At 35.0% G+C, this 23,451-nt stretch overlaps 1 protein-coding gene across 3 annotated transcripts in view; it reads right to left on the bottom strand.

The window, feature by feature from the left end:
- The window catches only part of PHIP (PHIP subunit of CUL4-Ring ligase complex), a 127,099-nt gene that overhangs the window by 76,884 nt on the left and 26,764 nt on the right, over positions 1-23,451 (bottom strand). For all 3 annotated transcript variants that reach the window (XM_019929328.3, XM_019929326.3, XM_019929325.3), the window contains exons 7-9: positions 15,946-16,106; positions 2,270-2,491; positions 1,888-1,988 (exon numbers count right to left, since the gene is read on the bottom strand). In XM_019929328.3, coding sequence (XP_019784887.1) covers positions 1,888-1,988; positions 2,270-2,491; positions 15,946-16,106 — 484 coding nt within the window. The remainder of the gene's footprint in view (positions 1-1,887; positions 1,989-2,269; positions 2,492-15,945; positions 16,107-23,451) is intronic.

The raw sequence follows: 23,451 nt of genomic DNA on the forward strand, positions 1-23,451 counted from the left end.
ATTTCATTTACTGATAGAACTGATTCTTTCAATTAATGCAGACTGGGTTGCTGAAGTCACTTACCCCAAAGATTATTCAAAAGCATTACCGTTCAATACGATTTTTGCCTCTGATTAGTAATTAAGGCCACATTTTTGGGCAGTTATCAACCATGTACACATAAAGAAAGGAAAACAGGCATCTCAAAGTCTGCATGTGAGGAAAATTACTCTTACTTTTATGCCTGAACTCAAGCTAAAAGTTTTCATGGGACAATTATAATAACAAATAGAAAAGAATATTACTTATAAGTAACTAGAAAAAAACTTTTATGTCCAAAAATAGGAAAATCACTAAGCAAAGTATGGAACAGCTCAATGGAATATAATGCAGTTATTAAAATTATGTGAAAAAAATTGTTAGGGTAGTGGGTTTATGGGTGAATCTACATAAAGGTTCTGAAAAAAATCATTTATATGGAATACATCACTTCTCACTTCCAAATAAATATTACTGTACTTAGCAATGTAATCCTCCAGAAGCACAAAGTGAGAGCTTAATTTTGTAAACACATTTTTTCTTCCTATGTTGATTCGAAAATTGCTGATCACTTTTTCTTCAAAAACAAGACAGGACAAGACGAAGGTATCAAAATCAGATCATAAGGAGGTAAAGAATACTCAAAGGAGAAAACAATTAACTACTGCTATTGTCCATACTCGAGTGAAACATTTCAACTTTTACCTAAATGCCTACAGAAAGCCTTTACTATTCTAAATATTAAGAATGCAACTAAAGTGAAATCAGCCTGCTTTCTCCCAAGAGCCAAGTCTTTGATCACAATCCTTTCTGCAAAAGAAGTACAGTTTGCTGTATTATGCTACCCATGCTGCCACAGCCCCCTAAATGCCCTGCCATAAGAGGCACTATTCAGGAATGTTCACACATATGAGGTTTATCTAAACATTACTGTTTTGAAATAACAAAGACATACACAAATTATTTTATTAAATAACTCAATTTGGGTTGATAGTTTATAAACAGATGTCAGAAACAATTATTGAGATATATCTAATCTAAATGACTTTTTACCTTGAGAGCTCAGAGATGGTCATTTCAACACTATGGAAGCACTGTATGTACTACCTCCCCATTCACAGATTTCCATGGGGTAAATACAGCATTTCTCCCACTATATCCACTTAAGAGGTGGCATGACACAGCACAGAACCAGAGGGCAGGGAACTGTTACAGTCCTGGCCTTGCCATTTTTAAAAACTTTTAACTGTGGGAAAGTTGTTTAACTTTTCTTTGCCTCAGTGTCCTTAATCTAAACATAATATTGTGCAGACAACTTATTTTGATAAACCAAGATATTATTATAGGTGAAAGCACAAATGCAAAATGCTATTATGGGGCAGAGGGAAGGGTGCATCTATCTACCTTGATGTAGTTTAGTGAAAATTTAATGATTGCATTTTCCTAAATTCCCCTAGATCTACAATAAAATCCAGTCTATAGATGCGATAACAGAAATAATTACAATTCTTCTATAGAACTAGGACTCTGAAGATTATGTTCTCAGTACCAAAAGGAGTTACTGATATGTAACTGCAGCATACAAAACAGAAGTGGTAATAAGACAGGTATATTCTGAAAGAGCTAGGGCTAGGAAAAAAGATAAGAGAAAAAAGAAATAAACATGTTAACAAAAATCTTTCTTTAAAGCATGAAAACAAAAAGGAAAGCATAAAAATGAAAGAGGTCAGTGAAGAGACAAAATGAATTTGTTACTTACTCAAGGAGAAAAAAAGTAAAATTATTCCTATTGTTGACTACTTCATACTTTTGTGATTTCAACCATTAAATTATACACATTTATTCTATGAAATAGAAGAGCAACTGACTTTATTTTAAGGGTTCCAGCATCCCACAGCCAAAAACAAATAGTGCCATCTGCCCCAGTAGAAGACAGATATCTCTTTGAGCCACTGCACAATGGTGAGAACTGAAAAACAAAGAAAAAAAAATTTTTACAAGAAGAGTAACACAGTCCAAATAATAAACCCATCTTGACCATACAAACAGCAACTAACACTAACAGTGAGAGAACACTCAGAATTGACGAAGGTCATGGCTACCATGTTATTTAAAGTCCATGTATTTATAAAGAAAAGAGAAATACTCCTTTTTTCATTTTAGTTGGCTTTATACAATGGATTATAAAAGTGACTTCTTAAAATTTACTTTAAATTATAACAAGGATTTTGCAGAGATTAAAATGATTACCTGTAGTGACGTTATAGATGCACTGTGGCCCTGAAGAACAGCCAAAGGCGCGCATGTTCGCAGACACCAGACTCGGATCATTTTATCACAACTTCCAGCTGCTATCATTGTATTCTCATAGTTTACAGCCATGTCTGATATTTCAGCAGCATGGCCTCTTAAAGTAGCTAATAATCTCCCATCATCTGTTGCCCAGATTTTCACAAGACAGTCATCAGAACCCTTAAAATAAAAATGGATATTAATAGAATTAACTCTAAATTTTAATTGGAATTCTTAACACAGATTAAAAAAAATCATATCTGTTACATCCACTTCCCAACAATTATAATTTTAAGTACTAAAAAGTGTTAAATACTTGTGTTATGAATTTTCCTCTACATAAGATTACTTTATTAAATTATTCACTTATAAAGAATACTCATGTGCCCATCATCTAACAGGAAAAGTAGGATGTTAGCAATAGCTAACATTTACCTATGGTCCCCTTCCCACTACCTATATGGTACCCTCTATATAGAACCTTGTAAAAGAATCTGAACATCTAAAATAACAAAATTATAACTGCAAAACAAATGTAATACACAACAGTGACTAATCCTATCTATGTTAATATAAAAATGAAAGGAAGCATATTTGAGGCTTTTTCTCCTAAGAAGCCAAAATCTATGATACATGAGTTTCCCATCACTGATCTTCAGCTAAATACATTACATATAGAATCACCCGTCAGTTATAAGAAAAAAATTAATTTTATCTGTATGAAGTCAATAAAAAATATATATATATATTACTCGTTTGTTGCAGCAGCATAAGCTCAGGAAGAAAATGTAAAGAATACAGAGTTTCCTATGAATTCCTATATTTACAAATAAACATTTCAATTTCACTTAGCCAAAGCAGCAGTAAGACCTTTTAGACATTTTTTTTGTTCTCTAATTTTCCTTATTCATCCTATAGCTCAAAGTTTACTCTTTTACCAACCTCTATTTCCCCCTAGTTTTTATTATTAAAAAGTTTTAAACATACAAAAAGTAGAGAATATTACCGTTAACCTCATATAACCATTCCCCAGATTCAAAATTTATCAAAAGATTGCAAAGATTGTAGTTTAGAATTCTTTACAATCTTCCAATCTAATTTATTAAAAAATACACACAATTTTATCTGATATTAGAAAGTACTTAGAGGATCTACAAAAGCAAGTGACACAGAGAAGTATCCGCTTCATACTGATGACAGACATAACATATAAATGATCACAAACACAGTATTAACAGCATATGTTAAATTCTGTACCTTAAACCACATTCTGCCAACACTACCTAGAGCACTCTCAATTAACTATAAAACCAGTTCTTCTGACTGACCTTTGAAGCAAATTAAATGGGTTACCAACCACGGAAGACTAGTAATAAAACTTAACTTTGGTGAATTATTCACATTAAAATCTGGTATTCCCATCACGTTCACTTAATCTCAAGCTCTTCATCTATAAAATAAGGAAGTTAAATTGGATGATCTCCAAGGTTCCTTTTTAAAATTCAGTGATTCATGCATTCATTTATCCATTTGCCTTGCGATTAAATATGTGCCAAACACTGGAGATTCAAGGGTGATGAATAAAGACGTAGTATTCCTGTCCTTATGAAGCAAGGCAGAAGAATATAAATGCAATAACATGTCCTAAGTCCTATACTGTTAATCAGTAGAGATCTAAAAGGAGAGCAGTCTGTTTTTCCTCAAACGTGGAGAGGTAGAATCTGGAAAGGAATCCAGAAGCAGTGATGCTTGGACAGTCAATACAATGTAGTAGCTTAAGAGCACAGACTCTAGAGGTCAAGAAAAAAAATGGTTAAAAGATCAATAAGAGAATTTAAAATTACATCAAAAATGTCTCTCTGGGCTTCCCTGGTGGCACAGTGGTTGAGAGTCCGCCTGCCGATGCAGGGGACACGGGTTCGTGCCCCGGTCCGGGAAGATCCCACATGCCACGGAGCGGCTCGGCCCGTGAGCCATGGCCGCTGAGCCTGCACGTCCGGAGCCTGTGCTCCGCAACAGGAGAGGCCACAACAGTGAGAGGCCCACGTACCGCAAAAACAAACAAACAAAACAAAAATGTCTCTCTAACACAAGTCAGTAAAAGAGAAGCAGAAGAACAAAAAAGAGATGGCACAAATAGAAACTATTAGTAAAAAGGCAGAAGTAAATCCAACCGTATCTAGAATTCCATTAAGTGAGAGAATGGGACCTGGTGCAACCACTTTCTACACGTTTGACCTCGGAAGAATTACATGTACCTTCTTTGCCTCATTCTTCTAATCTACACCTACCTCTCATAGGGTTGTCGCAAAAAAGAAATGAGTAAATGAAGGCGGAGCGCCTGGCATAGACTAAAAGCTATATATATACATATTTTTATATATATGTGGACTATCTACTATTACTGCTTTTGTTGCTGGTAGTATTCTTATTCTTACTTTAATAATATTCTTATTATTTTAAAAAGAACAAATACTCCAGATGGCAACTAGAGAGAAAAGTATGATCAAAGGCATGAAAATGTGAGAAGTTCAGGGAACTGCAAGTAGTCTGTAAGCTAACAAAGTATGAGGTGAAGGCGAGAGGATGAAGTCAGGGAAGAACTGTGCAGGCCCTTTTATGGGATACGAAGGCGTATGGTATGTAATGGGGATCACTTAAGGAGATCAAGCCGGTGAATATCAGGATCAGATTTGTTTTCCAAAGATCATCCTGGCATCAGTATGGATTAGGCAAGAAAGTAGGAGGCCAGATGAAAGTCGTTAAAATAGTACAGGCAGGAGAGAATGGTAATATTGTTATTATAGAAGAGAAGGATCAGAAGAGATGGCTACAATAGGTATTTGGGGGAACAAAAAGGATGAGGATTACATCCCTGCCAACTGTGGGAAATGAAGAAGGAGCCTGTGTGTAGACTGTGATTTCCAGAAAGCTGGTCTACAATACCACCTGGCATTGTAGAAAGAAGTGCACTAGGCACTTGTTGGACAACCAAAAAAGGCTTTAAAACATTCATTCAACCCTCAATTTCTCTAAATTCCACAAATTAAGTCAATTTATTCACCTCATTTGCTTACCTTCTAAAAACTAAGGCAATATTTGCCTCTGACCTACATTCACAACAAAAATAAAATTTTAAGCATGCTAATACAGGCAGAATATATGAAAAGAGTAAAATCATGTCATCTCATTATTTCTTATGTATCTGAATTAAGAGTCTGCTGTATATTCTACTATGGAAGGTGTATCACATATTTTCCATGTTAACAGAAAAAACAAACAAACAAAACCCACACATCTTTTTGACCAAAATGCCAGCTTTCAATGAAAAGGACAGGGGCAACCTGTTATCTAAACTCAGCTTCCAGTGACTTTTCACTAATTAAAATTGAACAAAAAGCCCCACTATATTCTTATTGAGTTTATTAAGTTCACTAATTTAATATTACTTTATAATTCTGCTTTATTTAGACAAGTACTAAAAAACCCCCACAAAACCAAAACTTTTGTTTTAAAAAAACCCACTGTACACAATTCCCCCTAGTGTGTAGTATCCCAACTAACCTTTCTTTTCTTCCATTAAATTGCAGGAGAGAAATTTTTCATCGTACTTTCACTCTCTTCACTATCCTCTTTTATGATATAAAGTAGTATACTGTCCCCAACCCTTATCCCTGCTCACAGAACTCCTGGCAGAATTTCAAACCAAACCCTAAAGCATCCTCAGGCAACTTCTATTTCATCATTCATTACTTGTGATCATTCATCTGTTTTTATGGAAATGTGAAACTAAATATGATTTGACAAAATTCAACTAAGTTCTTTTAAAATGACTATCAGAAATACAAGTACACATAAATAATTGTTTGAAAAGGACTGCAGACAAGAAGAAAAATCAAATTTACTGGGAAAACATTTTTTAAAGCACCATAAATGTGTTTAAGTTGAATGTGGAAGGATGAACTAAACTTTGATAAAACTACTCTTTTTAAAAGACCAAAATGCAGAGAATTTGAACAAATGATCTTTCTTCCCAGAAGCCTACCTCAAATGTTAGTAAAGTCAATAATAAACCGAAAAGTAGGACATTATAAGTTTTCAATCAAAACTTTAAAGACAGTATGGACATTAAAGCAAAAGTAGTGTTATTTAAATGGTGAAAAGAAAGAGATGGACAACACAGGCACAGGGGTCAGCCTTGGTAGGAGGGACACATAGACTCCTAGGCTTCACGAAGGGGGAAGAGGTATGGTGGAGATAGCAATTTTAAAGCAAGCAGCAAAGAAATTAGATGATTCTAACCTTAGCAAGTAAGATAAATATCTGAAGATTATTTCCTTCAAGTGGAGAAGGGGAAAACAAAGAAGGAACCAAAAAAAGGTGAGCAAAGTTTGGAAATGTGGTGGAATTTTAAGAGCAATAAGAAAAAGGGAAAAAACCTGGAAGCAACAGTGAACTTCCTGCTAAAATTATATAGCATGATTTTAGAAAAATATCTCAACTGACAAGTTTTTTAAGCAAAGTTCTAATGCCTAGGGGAAAATGAAGTATTCATTTATTTTCAGTAACATCTAGATGTTGCTGCTAGGACTGGGAATTTGGCAAGGTGAGAAAAGTTGGGAGTACGAAGTGTAAGTGGGAAACTAGAAACAAAAATTAAGCTGGAAAGGTTTTATCTGAGGAAGGTAATAGAAGGTAGGGGTTTTAAATGCCTGTTAGGGAGTTTGAATTTAACCTGGTGAGGAAGCTACTGAAGAATTTTAAGCAGACAAGGCATAGTCACTATAATATTTTAACCACGATAAGTTTTAAGAAATACACGAACTGGTGAAAACTGAAGATGCTTTTATGGCATTCATTTTTTAATCAAATTATAATATTAAGCTAGTGGTTAATGCCAAGCAAATATAAGACAGTAGTGGATCATTAATGTCACTTTTCAATAATGTAAAATTGTCATAATTACCATGAAAGAGTACTCATTAATGTTATCATTTGTCTGTTTACATCAAACCTAGTATAAAGATAACAAAAAGAACAAGTAGCTTTGGCTTACATAAATCCCCAAACAAATGAGATATACCAAATTTACATTGCTTTCTCTTAAATGTCAAGACATCTCATCAATGCAAAGATAAAGCCAAGAAAGCTGAAAGAGCACCTTATCTCTATCCTGAATAAACAACAATGTAGATATTATTTGTGAAAAGGCTTGATAAAGGGTGGAACTTAAACAAAATTTAGATTTGCCTAAACTTACGAATTTAAAGTACCCTATAAATTTTCTTATTCCACAGCCACACCTAAAGCCACACACACAAAATGATTAAGGCAAGTGCCTTTAAAACTGTCAACATACTCTGTAGCTTAGGACAAGAGGAAGGAAACGGAATCAGACATTTACTCTGAAATCATTATTTCTTTAATACTTTTAAGTAGACTGTTGGCACTAATGACCCTTCCAGCGTACAACTAGATCTCTTACACTGCAGGTAATTCTCATTTTATGTCTATCTAAAAGAGGTTCCTATTTTGTGAATCCCTTTTGGAAACTCAAAGTTTCTTCAAAATAAAAAGTGTGAGAGGCAAATTTCAGATAAATAAAAACAAATGCTGACATTCTCTATAGTTAAGCCCAGGCAATAAATGTATTGTACACATTTGCTTTTGGTATTCTGGTAAAGGAAAAGGAAGTTCGACAGGTCTCTGTGATGTGGCTTTCTACTTTGTCATGCGCTTGGGTATTAAAATGCTCCTTAAAATCTACAAAAAATGTCCTACCTATTGATATGAAAATTTTATGAAACAACTTCAGACACAGGGCCTTCTTCAATCACTTAAATTCTATGTAAAAACTAAAGCAGAACCTAAGGTCAAATTTAAAGTTTCTGGAAGACAAGTTTTAAAGAGCTTAATTGAACTATTTATGTATATATGTATTTATTTATTTAAACTAAAGCTAGAAGATTAGAGGTAATAACTATGTGAACCATTCAATGATGAAGAAAACTACTTTACAGGATGGAACAGTAAGTGACAAAGAATTGTGGACTTCTGTGAGCAGAAAACCGCACACATTTGGAAACAGTACAGCAGGTTGATTCTGCTCAGACGACCTTAAAATTAAAAAGTAGATCTGTAAACCTTTCCCTGCTAAAAGAGAAGCATCAATTGAAGAGATCAACCAAAGATTACTACTTTGACATAAAGATAAATTAGGTGATTTTTAATCTTATAGGGTCTTGGAGAACTTGGCAGTCCTTGGCAGAACCAACAAAGATAATTCTCATTTCTTGCTACTGCTGCACAGCTTATGAGTCAGATTTCACCTCTTGATGTCATTAGAACAAACAGAATTAAATGTTAAAACACCGTGTATATGGTTATGCATACTATAATGTCATTTTCTTTTCAAGCTAAAAAGTAGCCTATTCAGGCAGCTAAAAGTGCTTGTAATTTAAATTTAGTTAGTTTTTTTAGTTAGTTTTTTTTGAAAAGAGGCTATTGATTTTCTTTCTTACCCATCTATCAGACCCCTATTTCATTTCCCTTACAAATTACCCTAAACTTCAGTGTCAATCATTTCAACACACCAAATTTTCTCACTCCCTTGTCCACCTAAACCACCAATGACTAACCCTGTATCAATGTAATCATCACTTGCTCTTATCCTGCTCCCAGATGCCAAGTACCTTTATGGAAAAGAAGACAAGACAAGGACACTAAATCTGCAACGCTGCAAATTCATAACTCCTGTTTGTTTGGAAGGCTAAGGTTAATCAGCAATCCTTTTCCCCCATTCATCACTCTTTCCTTATCACCAGGTTTGATCACTCATCTCTAGAACCCAGTCCCACTCCCTAACCAAGACTCTTATCAGGTAAAATATTTCACTTTGAAAAGCAGAATCGGTTCATTGTAACCCTAATTATCTATCTTTCTAAGCAGTCCAAATAGACTGCTCTGTATCTATTTCTTCATTTACCTACCCTCCATAAAGACCACTGTACATCAAGTACCTCCTCTTATATCTGTGCTCCTAGTTCCTTACCCTTGACCCAGTTTTTCAAAAATTTACCTTCCTATAAATTACTGTACTCTAGCTCTCCTTTCCATTACTACCAAACTTACTGAATATACAGTAACATCCCTACGCTACCTCCCACATACTTTTAAAAAGTAATTTTGCATTTCAAACTTACAAAAGTTTCAAGAGCAGTACCAATGTCTTCCATCACTCAGATTCATCAACTATTAACAATCCACTGCATCAGCTCCATCACCACCTTTCTTTCCTTTCTCTCCATATAACACACACACACACACACACACACACACACACACACCCATTAGTCTTTTTCTGCACCAGTTAATAGTAGGCTGCAGACCTGACGCCCCGTCACTTCTAAATATCCCAGTGTGCCTTCCTCTAAAACAAAGACACACGTCTACCTACGTTGGGAAATCAATATTGATAAAACTGCCATCCAATCCACAGGCCCCATTCAAATTCTGTCAACTATCCCGATAATGTTCCCTTTTCCTTTTTGGCCTAGGACCCCATACAGCAACATGTTAAATTTTAGTTGTATTGTCACTTAAGTCTCGTCAATCTGGAGTATTTCCCTGAGGCTTTCTCTGTGTTTCATGTCTTCAGAAGTTCATAAAGAATACAGACCTTACATCTATAGGATGACCCGGAACCTCAGTCTGTCTAATGTTCATTAATGACCAGACCCAGATCATACTGTCTTAGTAGGAATCCCACAGACAAGATGCTGTGTTTTCCTCAGTGTACCACTTCAGAGGATACACAATGTCAACCCATCCCACCACTAGTAAAGTTAATAACTTTGTCTTGTTAATGTTTCCCATGTTTCTCCCCTGGAAAGTTGCACTTTTTCCCCTTTTAATTAATTAACTTGGTATCTTGGGGGAACATATACAAGATTACGGTAAGATCTTCAAACCAGCATCTACCAGTCTTAGCCTCCCGCAATGACACACAAATGAATCAACCACCACTATGACAGTCGCCAAACCACCATTCTTTCTACAATTATCAGTTGGCATTCCACTGTAAATAGGAGTTTTCCCTTCTTTCTCACTTATTTATTTACTTATTTACATCAGTATAACCCACGGATGCCTACTTTAATCAGTGGTCATAAACAACTCAGTCAAGGTCCTATCCGTCCTCATGGAGCTTATTAATAAGAAAATACAATAAAAGCTCATTTAAAAAAATAAGTTTCACACAGTGACAGATATTATAAGAAAAATATAGTAAGGTAATGTGATAGACAATGATGGAATATGAGGAAGGAAGGTAGTCAGGGAAAAGTCGCTAAGAAAGCAGTGTTTGAACAGAACTGCTAAAAAAGGAATCAGCCACAGGAATATTTTGGAGAAGACAATTCCAGGCAAAGGGAATAGCCAGTACAAAGGCTCTAGGCCATAAATCGGCTTTGTGAGTTTGAAACACAGAAAAAGACCAGTGTAAATGAAGCACAGTAGAAGAAGGGAATTTGTCTTACAGACATTTTTGTATATATCTTCCCTAACAGAAGTTTCTTACAAGAAAGGACATTATTCACTTCTGTATCTCTAACTGACTGGTTCATTCATTCATCTTTTTGTTGTTTGCCTACTGTATGCACCAGATACTCTGTAAAGCACTGCAGACCTAAAAATGTTTAAGGAAAAGGCTTTGTTGTTAGGAAGCTCACAACTTAATAGAGACAGACGTCTAAACAAATTCACTGCAACACAGAGGACAATACAATACAATAAAAGTATGTTCAGTGGTAATACACCACATTCAGAAAATTGCCTATTTTTTTTAGTTGTCAAGTTTTGAAAGATTAATCTATACCGTCTCTAATTCTTCAATGCCCAAACCTTCCTTTGTGCAGTGCATTGCAATCTCACTTCTACCCCTAAAACTAAAATAAAACATTTTTTCTTAAGTTCATTAATAGCCTTGCCAAATCCAAAAGATGTCTTTCAGTTCTAATTTTACTTTAGGTTTTTCTACCTTTCGTGAAATACTAATCCTTTGGCTTTTAAGACACCACTTCTTTTTCTATTTTTCTCCCGGCCTCTTAGGCAGCTCTTTCTCAGTCTTAATTATTGACTCCTCTCCTCTTCTTTAGTTTGCTTTAAAGTTGAAGTTTCAGCCTTTGTACATTACACATATGAGGTAAAAAAATCAATTTCCATATTCAACGATTCCCCAGTTCAATCTTCTAGCCTAGATCTCTCTCCTGAGCTCTCACAACCTGTTGAGCATTTCTATTTAGCAATCTATATGTATCTCAAATTCAACATGTCCCAACCTTCACAAACTTCTCCACTTGAATCCTTACCACATTAAGTGACACGACTTTCTAACCAGTCACACAAGTTAAAAAACATGTCATTCCATACTATTCCCTCTCAATTCCTCCCTACATTCAAACGAACCTTTTAAATCCTAAAGATTCTATTTTTAATCTGTTAATTCCATCCCTACTTCCACTGTGAATCTTTCATGGATCACTGCTACAACCTTTTCACCAATACCTCCGTATAAAGACTTAGTTTCAATCCATCCTCTACAATAATGCCAAAGAGGTCATTAAAAAGAGAAATTCTGCTCACTCCTCTGTCTAAATCCATCACTTTTGCTCCATGCCCTCAGGAAAGACATCCCTTCATGTCACAAAAGAAACTTAATGATTTTGTCCTCCAACAACATCTCTAGCTCTTGCTTAGCAGTGGTCCATATTTATTCTTTGCCATGTCCAATAATACACAATTGCATGTTAACGTTCTCCCAATGACTGTAAATGCCTTTCCCTAACTCTGGAATACCTAGCTCAGTCGAGGTGTCACTTCTCTAGGAATTTTCTCTTACCATCTCCTACCACACACTGAATTAGGTACCTCTCTCCTATAGTACACCCCAGCATCTTGTGCTGCCTCTAGCAAGCTTATCACATTGTATCAATATTGTGTGTTGACTCTCTGTGAACACACAGAGTGGCAGATCTATGCCACTATCTATCTCCAGTGGCAGATACTATGTCTGTCATTTCTATATCCTAAGCTTTTAGAACAGTCCGCCTCCTAAAAGACTGAAGTTCATTAAAGGAGTGCATAAACTCAGTCTTTATAAATTACTGAATTTATATAACCAGTTTATGCTCTTTTGCCTTAATCTGAAGAGGTACATTTTATGTTTCTGAAAAAAGAGGGGAAATCTTTTTGTATGGTCCTCAACATACTTCTATGAGTGAATGGCTTACTACTGAGAGAATTCATTAACTCTGCTTTTCTTTGGCAAATATTATTTGACGCAATGATTCTGAAATCAAGTAAAAAAATTTTAGAAAACTAAGAAAGAGAGAGAATTAGGGAGTAGTCTGACTTGCTAATTATGCTACCTTCCTCCCTGGGTTCTTCTCATTATTCTACTGGGAAATGTCCATTACTAAAATATTCTACTACAAAATACTGGAAATTTTTCCTAACACAGAATTTCACTTATCAATCACAATGATTTCAATCTCGTACAGCATTTATAAATAAGATTTTAGTTAGGTAAGAAAATAAAGTGGAACAAATTCATTTAAATGCATCTATAAAATTAAAAGCAGCAAGTGAAACTTAGTAACTGCTTCCTGTATATCTTGTTCTATACTAACTGCATGCATCATTTCATGCAATCCCACAAAAATCCAGTGGGATTGGTACTACTATTATCTATTTCCCCTCTTTTTTTAACAGCTGAGAACACTGTAGATTAAAAGGGTGAGGTAATCTTTGTAAGCTGCACTGCTAGGAAGTGGTAAAGCTGTGAGTTGAACTAAAAGCCCCCTAATGCCAGAGCTGATGCTGTTAACCACAGGACTATACTGCCTCTAGCTGTGCCTACCCAGAAAGGACTCAAAAGTCCCTTGGAATGAGTCCCTTGGAAAAAGCTTTCACATATATCTAACACTAGGACTTAATAATAATTGTATAATGTCTTCAGATACTGAATACATAAAAAGGAAATATTGAGCTGTCCATTACTGAATTGTTATTCCAATAAACAACAACAGTGTGTCACTCTCTCACAGGAATCTTTCATTGTTCAGTCATAATCTACTATCCTAAAGTCTTATCCTATCAGTTTTCAAGACTGGTTTTCAAAGCATTAGTTAGTGGCTAATGTGTTCCCAGTGGAATAAAATAACATGAATAGTAAACACATATGTACTCTAACTCGAGGTGATAATCATAAAAATACAAAGAAATTTTAAGTAACAGTGATCTCATATCTTTGCATTTCTTGTCACAAGGCAACATTTTGGAATTTGTAACTGCAAATCACCAGTAAAAAATTACAAATGAGAATATAAGTTTGGCACAATTAGCAGATTATATCACATACATAAAACATCAACATTTTTAGACTCTTGATAAGACCACATAAAATAGTACAGTGATAATTTTCTGCCTTTATTTATGTATCTTCAACTAAAGGAAAACAATCAGAAAATTGCTTCCCTCTTCACATATCATTCAATGCTCTTAAAAGTAGGAATTAAATATCTAGAACAAGGGCTGCAATTTTTTTCTGTACAGGACCAGATAACAATTATCTTAGGTTTTGCAGGCCATACAGTCTCTGTCGTAACTACTCAACTCTGCTGTTGTGGTACAAAAGCAACCACTGAGCGTGCCTGTGTTTGAATAAAATTTTATTTACAAAAAAAAGGTGGCAAGCAGGATTTGACCCACAAGCAGTAGTTTACTAACCCCTGGTTCAGAGTGCTCACCCAACTCTATGCCTATTACTCTACTAAATTCATGAGCCAGCAACAGTGTATTGTCTCACTGCATTTTTTCCCTCAAAAAGTTGTAGGAGATTATGTGTCTAATTCAAATCAACACATACACAGTGCTTCATAAAGTACGACAATCAAATGCTTACCATTCCTCTCATTTTCAAAGAAAGAATTCCCACAAGGTACTTTACAGACATCAAAAATTAAGTAAGAAGTTATATATTTTTTATAATCTCAGTGCAACGGCATAACTTAATACTCACCAAAATGAAGTATAAACACAATGTAATGTGTCTTTCTCATTCTTCCAATTTATTATTATTTTTGAAAGAATCCTTTTGAACATTAGAGATGCCAAAATTACTTTATGTTTTGAGAGCTAAATTTAAATGATAATATACTGAACTCAAAAAGGCTGTAAGTAATTTTCCATTACCATCTGAGAGCAAATTACTGTTGCAGGTATATGAAGGACTTTAGCCAATACAGGGATAACTATTCCCCACTCTAAAAACCATCACCCATCAGAAAATTTTTTAAATTTCAGTTTTATTCTGCTTCACAGAGAACAGCAGAGATAAAAGAGAAGGTGAAAGGGAGAATACTAATGCAGGAAATAATCTGCAAACGTCTGAAGTGGATTCTAGAACCGGGGAAAAGATATGTATGGAAATCCTTTCCCACACCCTGCCATTTAGCTGTTTTATAGAGGACTGGGTGAACGGGTAAAGGAGAGAAAGTAGACATAAATAAATCTCAGTTTACAAGCGTATTTACTTAAAAGAGGAATCTATAATTGTTGTGACTGTATAAAATTCGCAGCTGCTCTCTTCGAAGACAGAGATAGAATTTCCATGTTAACTTCCATTTCCCATTTAAAATTAGGAATCCTGTGAATGAGTGTATACCTTCAGCAGAGTATTTAATATAAGTAGTATTTAATGGTAAGTACAACCATAATAGTGTAGTAAGTATTACCCTTAGTGGATATAATAGTTAAGGCACCTAAAAATAAATTGAAATATTTCCAAAAGGAATTTTCTCCCTTAAAGCTGAAAAGCTCTGTTTTCTCTGTTAATAAAAGAAACAGTAACAAACAAACCTAAGAGACTGAACACATGAGATACATTGAAGAATGAGGTGCTAAGGATAAAAGGTAAAGGGAGAAAATGTTACATATGCTCAGAATTTTTTTTTTTTTTTTAACCAGAATTTTTTCTATCACTGCTTTAAGGGAAATTTCTCAGAGTCCCCTAATTTGCTTAACACACTTTGGGTGAAATGTCCTTGGTTTAGAATTAAAACTACTGTATGACATTTTTAAAAAGGTCACACTGCATTATTTCATATAATGTTGGAAATTACACTTATCCACGAGGACCATAATATAACTGTAACTGTGCTACAACATGTCTTTCAAGAATGTTCCAAACTTGAAGTCCAACCTTAAGTAAAACCTTCTGTTACAGTAAGCTAATTTACCTGAATTTCTAGTTTTTCATTAAAAGAAAAAACAAAGGTTTTATTTCTAAGTTCAACTTTAAGCAATGTTTCTGCAATTCCATATATGAATTAAGATAATACTTTAAAAACTACTTACAGTGGGCTTCCCTGGTGGCACAGTGGTTGGGAGTCCGCCTGCTGATGCAGGGGACACGGGTTCGTGCCCCGGTCCGGGAGGATCCCACATGCCACAGAGTCGCTGGGCCCATGAGCCATGGCTGCTGAGCCTGCGCGTCCAGAGCCTGTGCTCCGCGGCGGGAGAGGCCCCAACAGTGAGAGGCCCGAGTACCGCAAAAAAAAAAAAAAACTACTTACAGTAAATATCCGTCTGCCAGTTCGATCAAAAGTTACACAGTACACAGACGACAAGTGTCCAAGAATTCTTTTATGCATTTTCATGTGCTGATACACTGCAGTGGGAACCAGTCGCTCAAGCCTGTATTTTCCATTCAGCTTCCTTGAAAACAAAGTATCCGCTACCAAGAAAAGGGGGGGAAATAAGTATAATTCAGAAATTAATTTTCTTAATCATCCTCTTTTATGAATTCACATATTTCAGTTTCTCATATGTTGGTAAAAATAAAGATGCTTTCTAAGGTATACGGCTCCTAGTTAAAAGTCTTCAAAGTAGTCCATAAGAGCCCATTATTTCACCTGAAATAAGTCAGGCACTATTATCTTCACTTTACAAACAAGTAAATTCAGTTAAACGACCTGTCTGAAGTCACAAAGTAAGGCATGAAGCTAGGATTAAAATGGCTAGTGCTTTTTAAAAACCAGAATCACTTTATATGACATTATTTGTTTCAAAGGCCCCTATGAGATAGGTTTTCTTACAAAAGCAGTTAAAACTGGATCCAGTGATTTTTACTTTTCATCAACCATCAATTCGTGAACACTCTAAATATGACACACTGAATGATGTTTTGAAAAACTCTGCAACAAATGAAGACAGAGGAATAATCTGTTGCATTATTTTAAAAAAATAATTAAACTGGGGATCTTGCCAAAGACCTGCATAATGATTCCTTTTCTAAAACCTAGAGCTCTCTTTTTTCACCTCACCCATTTCAACCATCTTTCAAGACATGACTGAAATTTATCTTCTGTCCCAAAGCCTGAGATGCTGACTCCAGCCCAAAATGTTCTTTTCCATCTAAATTACTACTGTACTTATTTTCTATACCAATAATTATAGACAAAGAAGGCACTCAATAAATACATGTTGACTGATCTGCAGGCACATTATTCACCTGTAGATTATCTTTAACTACAAGGCTTTCTTTCTGACTGTGACTGCCATCTACATTGGACAGAATAAACACTGGTTTCTCACTTAAATTTAGTCCCAAAGAAAACTAAATATATGTACAAAGTACTATTTAACCTAGGTTTAGAGCCTACAATTATGCCCTAAAGTTGATGAAATACGAATATCTCAGACGTATCATAAAGAATCTCAGTGCTTATTATTTTATTTACATACAATAAATGTTTGGCTTACACTACATTTGCAAGCAAAAAGGAAAATCTTGGGGACTGGTGAGGAGATACGTAGAAGAATACTTTGCAGGTTCTAAAGCAATAATAATTCAAGGAATAATTACATTATGCTTATATGTTCTTTTACTACATCAATCATTTTATATTCTGATAGAGTACATCTCTTGCTGTTAACAGCATACAAGTCCTATGATACAATCTATTTCAACATCTGCAATATCTAAGACAAATGTTGAAAGTTGTTAATTAGCATATTTAGGCTTAAACTAGTTATATAATAACAGTGATTCAATAAGTTTCTAATAAACCCTGATACATTTTTCCTTATGCATAGAAATGGCCTGGTGAAAGACATCCTCCTGTGCTTTGGCTCCAAACTGATTTGGAGCAAAGATCACACAAAACCACAGGCATCAACTGTCCTGCCAAACGAGAACTCAAATGATCTTATCCAAACACTAAGGATCAATGAATGACATCTCACTTATTGTCTGTTTTATAAGAAAGTAAGTGATGACATGTAACACAAATGTTGACAGTGCTGCATTACCAAGACGTACTTTAATTCCCTGCATACAAAATTTACAAAATTCTCAAAATATCAAATTTTAAAAAAATATTTAACACTGTTCAGGAATAAAAATGATTATTGGAGATAACCACAAAATCAAAACCATTATTTTAATGATGATCAGGCACTTTTACATATGTCAGATTTTTTTAGATGAATTTGTTATAAACACTATTTATAATTCAGAGTTGATAAAGCAAAAAATACTTCCTTCAAGAGAAAATGTTACTACTCTCTTAAACATAGTTTTTACTGAATCTTTACCTAAACTCGGATTAAATCTTTATTTTCATTTTAAGAATCGACTGAGAAAAGGAACATCCCTTTCGAAAAGTTACTTTACAGTCAACGTTTCAAGTAAAACTTTTCAGAAACAACATTAAGTGAAATACATTTATAGTTAAAACTATATTCCACGCTACCCTATATTTGGTTACCAATTAACTACTAGATATCTATACTATGACTGCATAATAAGGAAAAAGGTACCTAGCAGAGTCCTTGCTCTCAACCAATTTACAAACTTGTACAACAGTACCAAAAGATATGACATACAGTATGTAGAGTTCCCAGGTAATAAGTTGGTGGTTCAAACTTGATACAGGGATTTAGAGAAGAAAATATAAGTATGGTTCAATAGTTGAAGTTCAACTGAGGAGACTGGATTTGAAGATGGCCTGACCAGGTCAAATAGGTAGAGAATTTTTATAAAGGAAGAGAGGAGGATGTTGTAGGACTCCCATGCAATGAACTCACATTTTCTTTTACTATACCATTTGCATAATGTCTTATCTCCCCTACCAGATCTTAAGTACCTTAAGGGCAGAAACTGTCTTCTTTGTATTTCCTACAACTGAGTGTAGAGCCTTTTAAATAAAAAAGTATATAAATGAATCTTAGTTAATAATAAGAAACACAAGATGGTTCAATTAAATTTACAGTTTTATGGCAGAAAGGCAAATGGCAATCATTTACTTTCAAAAGAAACTCTTAATAGACTAATTGGATTTTTGAGTGAAAAGGAAATGTCTCTTGGATTATAGGAACTCCTTAAATTTTATTAAACTAGAACATCAATTTTTAAAACGAGCATGGTTAAACAGATATAAGAGGTCATAAAGGAATAAGTTCTTTATATGACATTATTATACTTTTAACCTTAAATCAAGTAACATGTATGACTTTGGTTTAAAAGTACATTTATTTTCTTAAGCATGGTGATGTGAAATATTGTTAAATTAAGCCTGCCAAAGCAAATCTCTACCTTCTTCACTTAGCAAATTCTTTCTTACCCTCCAGGGCCAGTTTAAATGTCATCTCCTCTATTAAGGAGTGAATCTTAATTTTAAACTTAAAAATTTTAATTTTAAAAGCGACCTAACCGGTTGCCCTATAGTATCACTCCTGTGTTCAAAACTGCAATGTCCTTCACTTGATTCAGAATAAACACCAAATTCCTTATGCATCAGCCTACCAAGACCCTGCATAATCTTGTCCCCCATTACAACCTCTCTGACCCCTTTACTTGGTCTGCTCCAACCATTCTAATCTCCCCCATTCTTCCAACACATCAGGTATGCTCCTGACTTGGGGTCTTTGCACCCCCTGTTCCCCCCCCCCCCCGCCAGAAAACTCTTCCCACATAGAGCTAACTCCTTGACCTTCAAATCTGTCCTCAGATGTCTGTCACCTTCTCAATGAAGCAGAACCTGATCAGCCTCTTGAAAATTACAACCCACCCCCAACCACCACCCATTACTCCTGACCCCCCTCTATGTAGCTTAGTATTTGTTCTTTTTCCATCACTTATCACCTTTTATTTGCTAATTACGTTCACTGTTTATTTCCTGCCCCCTCCACTACAACGTAATAAACTCCACATGGGCAGGATTTTTAATCTGTTTTGTTCTTTGATTGGCCTAAAAGCTGACAACGGTGGCTGGCCCTTCGCTGATAATATATAGTTGGTGGATTTAATAAATTAATTACACATCAATAAAACAATTTGGTTTAGGAAATAAAACAAAAATGGATTTCTTTATTGGACAGATTATAGATTCAAAGTATCTTGAAACAGTTCTTCATTTCAACTGCCCTGCTAAATTTACTTAATTTGGAGGCAAAGGGATAGGTAAAAATATTTACTCAATGTCTTCTGAGGGAACAGACCAGTAAAGTGAAATAAAACTTCCAGAAATCACTGTTATCCATTTGAAGTATTATTCTCTCTGAAGAGAGAAAAGGAGCAAAATTGTGAACAGTGTCATTTGTAGCAAATCACTCAGAACAGTCTTTGAAACAAAGTCTATGTGCAGAAGTCTATAGAACTAATTACTGAAGATAAACAAAAGGCCCACGATTTCTTAAAGTCAGGTGTAACTACTGTATATAACTAGATATATCTAGCCAGTAGGGTCTTAACTGTTACTTCTGTGGATACATTCTAGGTAATAAAATGATAAATAAAATTCCCCCACAAGCCATTTCTTCCTAGTTCACACCAAATTATTTTTCAAGAATTGATTTATTTCTTTAATCATAATACTAATAAATACTCAATGTAGAAAATAAGAACATAAAGTCTACATCACTCTACCACCTAAAGCAATCACATAAAATTTTGCAGAGACTTCCCTCATAAACAGCATTTTAATAGCTACTCCATATTCCTTAATGAAATAAAAGCTAGGCTTTAAGTTTGACAGACTTGTATTTAAATTTGACACTGTGGAGATTTTAAGCAAGTTATTCTCTCTCTACTTCGACTTCTCAAGTTATACTTCCAGAAACATTTTCCACAAATATACTTGGTTTTCATATTATGCTATTCTGTGACATCTCACGATTTCACACTTACATAGCCAATTCTATCAATATTTTTCTTTTCTTCTGTAACTTGTTCTAGTACTTTAATATGAAGGTTCTTCTATCAGCCAATGGTACAATAAATACCCATTTACTTTTACTTTTATGTGGTTTAAATTTCTCACTTAACTACTTAATGTATTTGGAGTTTTAGTATGTTACTAGGTGAGTCTCTAAAGATTCCCCTCATCAACTATTTGTTCCAGTCTTTTCACTAACTAATCCTTCTCTATTCTATTAAATTATCTTATATACATTTCTGTGCTAGGTTGCTGATGACGTCTATTTATATGCCACTGCCAAAATTTTTAATTTATAATTAATGGCATTTTAGCTTTTATCTGGCTATTCTTCTTCATGTGTCCTTTTAAAAAAATCTTACTCCTGATTTATTATTATCTAATTTGAAGATGACTGAAAAGTTTAAAAAAAAACTAATTTGTTGGAAATATAAGTTTAATTTCATTCACTTATAAACAACTGACATCTGTTTATCCAGGAACACGGTACTTTGGTCCTATAGCTGGGCCGAAATTTTCAATGCAGATGATTTTAGAAAAAGATAAACATAAGCAGATTTACTTCAGTTTTCCTCATTATACAAATCTGTATCATTTGAACCAAGTTTCACGGGGGAAAAAATGGGTAGCTGCCAGAAAAGAGCATCTGCAATAACCTTAGTGACTACATTTCTGAGCATATTAGAAAAATAAGTGACAAAATCTCTGCAAATAAGAAAGAACTAAAGCAGAAATACTATCACCTCCCTCCAAAAGGTTTCCTCCTTCTGACAGGTACTTTTTTTTCTTCCATTTTTTAAAGTTGAAGTAACTTGTTATGCAATATTATATGTCACAGGTGTACAATACAGTGATTCACAATTTTTAAAGGCTATATTCCAGTTAACAGTTATCATAAATATTGGCTATATTCCCTGTGTTGTACAATATATCCTATAACTTACTTTATGCATAAGCTTGTACCTCTTAATTCCTTACCCCTACATTGCCCCTCCCCCTCCCTCTCCCCACTGGTAACCACTAGTTTATTCTATCTGTGAGTCTACGTTTTTTTTGTTATATTCACTAGTTTGTTGAATTATTTTAGATTCCACATATAAGTGACATCATACAGTATCTGTCTTTCTCTGATTTACTTCACTTAGCATAATACCCTCCAAGACCATCCTGCTAAGTACTTTAAAAAATGGAGGAGTTCCCTGGTGGCCCAGTGATTAGGACTCCAATCTCTCACTGCTGAGGGCCCAGGTTCAATCCCTGGTCGGGGAACTAAAATCCCACAAGCCGCATGGCGTGGCCAATCAATCAATCAATAAACAAAAATTGACAAGGGCACATGGTGCAACTGTAATAAATTACCCAAGATCAAAATTAGTCATTGTTAAAAAAGATGAATTGGGAAAAAATACTAAAATTACTATGAATTAACAAAAATGCACAAGTTAGGGTTTTTTGCTGTTGTTGTTTTAACTCTTATGAACAACATAACATGCTATACAATATCTAGACCAGTAGAAAAGCTGTTCCGCCTTAACAATCAGAACTGGAGGGCCCAGGACTAGTGCCTACAACTTTTGCCAGCACATGAAAGCAGAGCCCAGCTGGCAGCATAATGAATGCAAGGAGAGGCATGTGGCTGTAGACGCCAAAACCTGGAGAATTAATGTTTGTGGCAGTAGAAGAATCAAATGAGGAGGCAAAAAGAAAGAGTATGTAATTTCAGAAGGTGCAACCTCGACCCTTTTCTGATAACAGAAAAAAGGGTACTCAGATAGGAAACATCAGAGTATTTTACTAGAAGATTTTAATTTTTTAAAAAAAAATTTTATTAGATTCATTTTTGTACTATATTTTGGCCAATTTTATTCTCTGATTCTGGTTAAAGAAAACACCTGGAAAGCTCCCAGAGTTTCTGTAAATAAAATGCAAAAGTAGTTGTAACTTGTAATTAATAACCATATAAACAGTTCCTAAATTAAAGTACAAAAGAGAATGGGGCTTCCCTGGTGGCGCGGTGGTTGAGGGTCCGCCTGTCGATGCAGGGGACGCAGGTTCGTGCCCCGGTCCAGGAAGATCCCACATGCCGCGGAGCGGCTGGGCCCGTGAGCCATGGCCGCTGAGCCTGCGCGTCCGGAGCCTGTGCTCCGCAACGGGAGAGGCCACAACAGTGAGAGACCCGCGTACCAGCAAAAAAAAAAAAAAAAAAAGAGTGGACTCTGGATAATCAGTACTTAGATTTTATTTTAATCTCCACAATCTGTGTTAATAAAGGCTCTCCAAACTTTGGAAACCTACAGAACTAAAGTGAACTACAAACATTTTACTGTGCTTTGCTTTATTGCACTTTGCAGATACTGCTGCGTTTTATTTCTGTTTACAAATTGAAGGTTTGTGGCAACCCTGCATTGAGCAAGTCTACTGGCACCATTTTTCCAACAGCATTATTTTCTAAGACGTCGACATTTTTTTCCAGACATAATGCTATTGCACAATTAATAGACTACAGTACAGAGTAAACATAACTTTTATATGCATTGGGAAAACAAAAAATTTGTGTGACTTGCTTTACTGTGATATTCACTTTATCACGGTGGTCTAGAACCCAACCCGTAAATATCTCTGAAGTATGCCTGTACAAAAATAATGATAAACAGGTAAGCAAGACCATGTGAAAACAAATTCTAAAATGATTTACCTCTTTAGACAATAATTAGTTTTCCCAACAAAATAATGCTACATATAACCATGATCAGGCACTCAGAGGGCAATTTCATAGAAATAACCTTCCAAATTCACTATGAGTCCAAAAAGTTGTCTCTACATGGTGTTGGTGATTTCCATTAAATAAAGTATTGTGTGGTA

The sequence above is a fragment of the Tursiops truncatus genome, chromosome 12, assembly GCF_011762595.2.
Source record: "Tursiops truncatus isolate mTurTru1 chromosome 12, mTurTru1.mat.Y, whole genome shotgun sequence".
Classification (NCBI taxonomy): Eukaryota; Metazoa; Chordata; class Mammalia; order Artiodactyla; family Delphinidae; genus Tursiops; species Tursiops truncatus.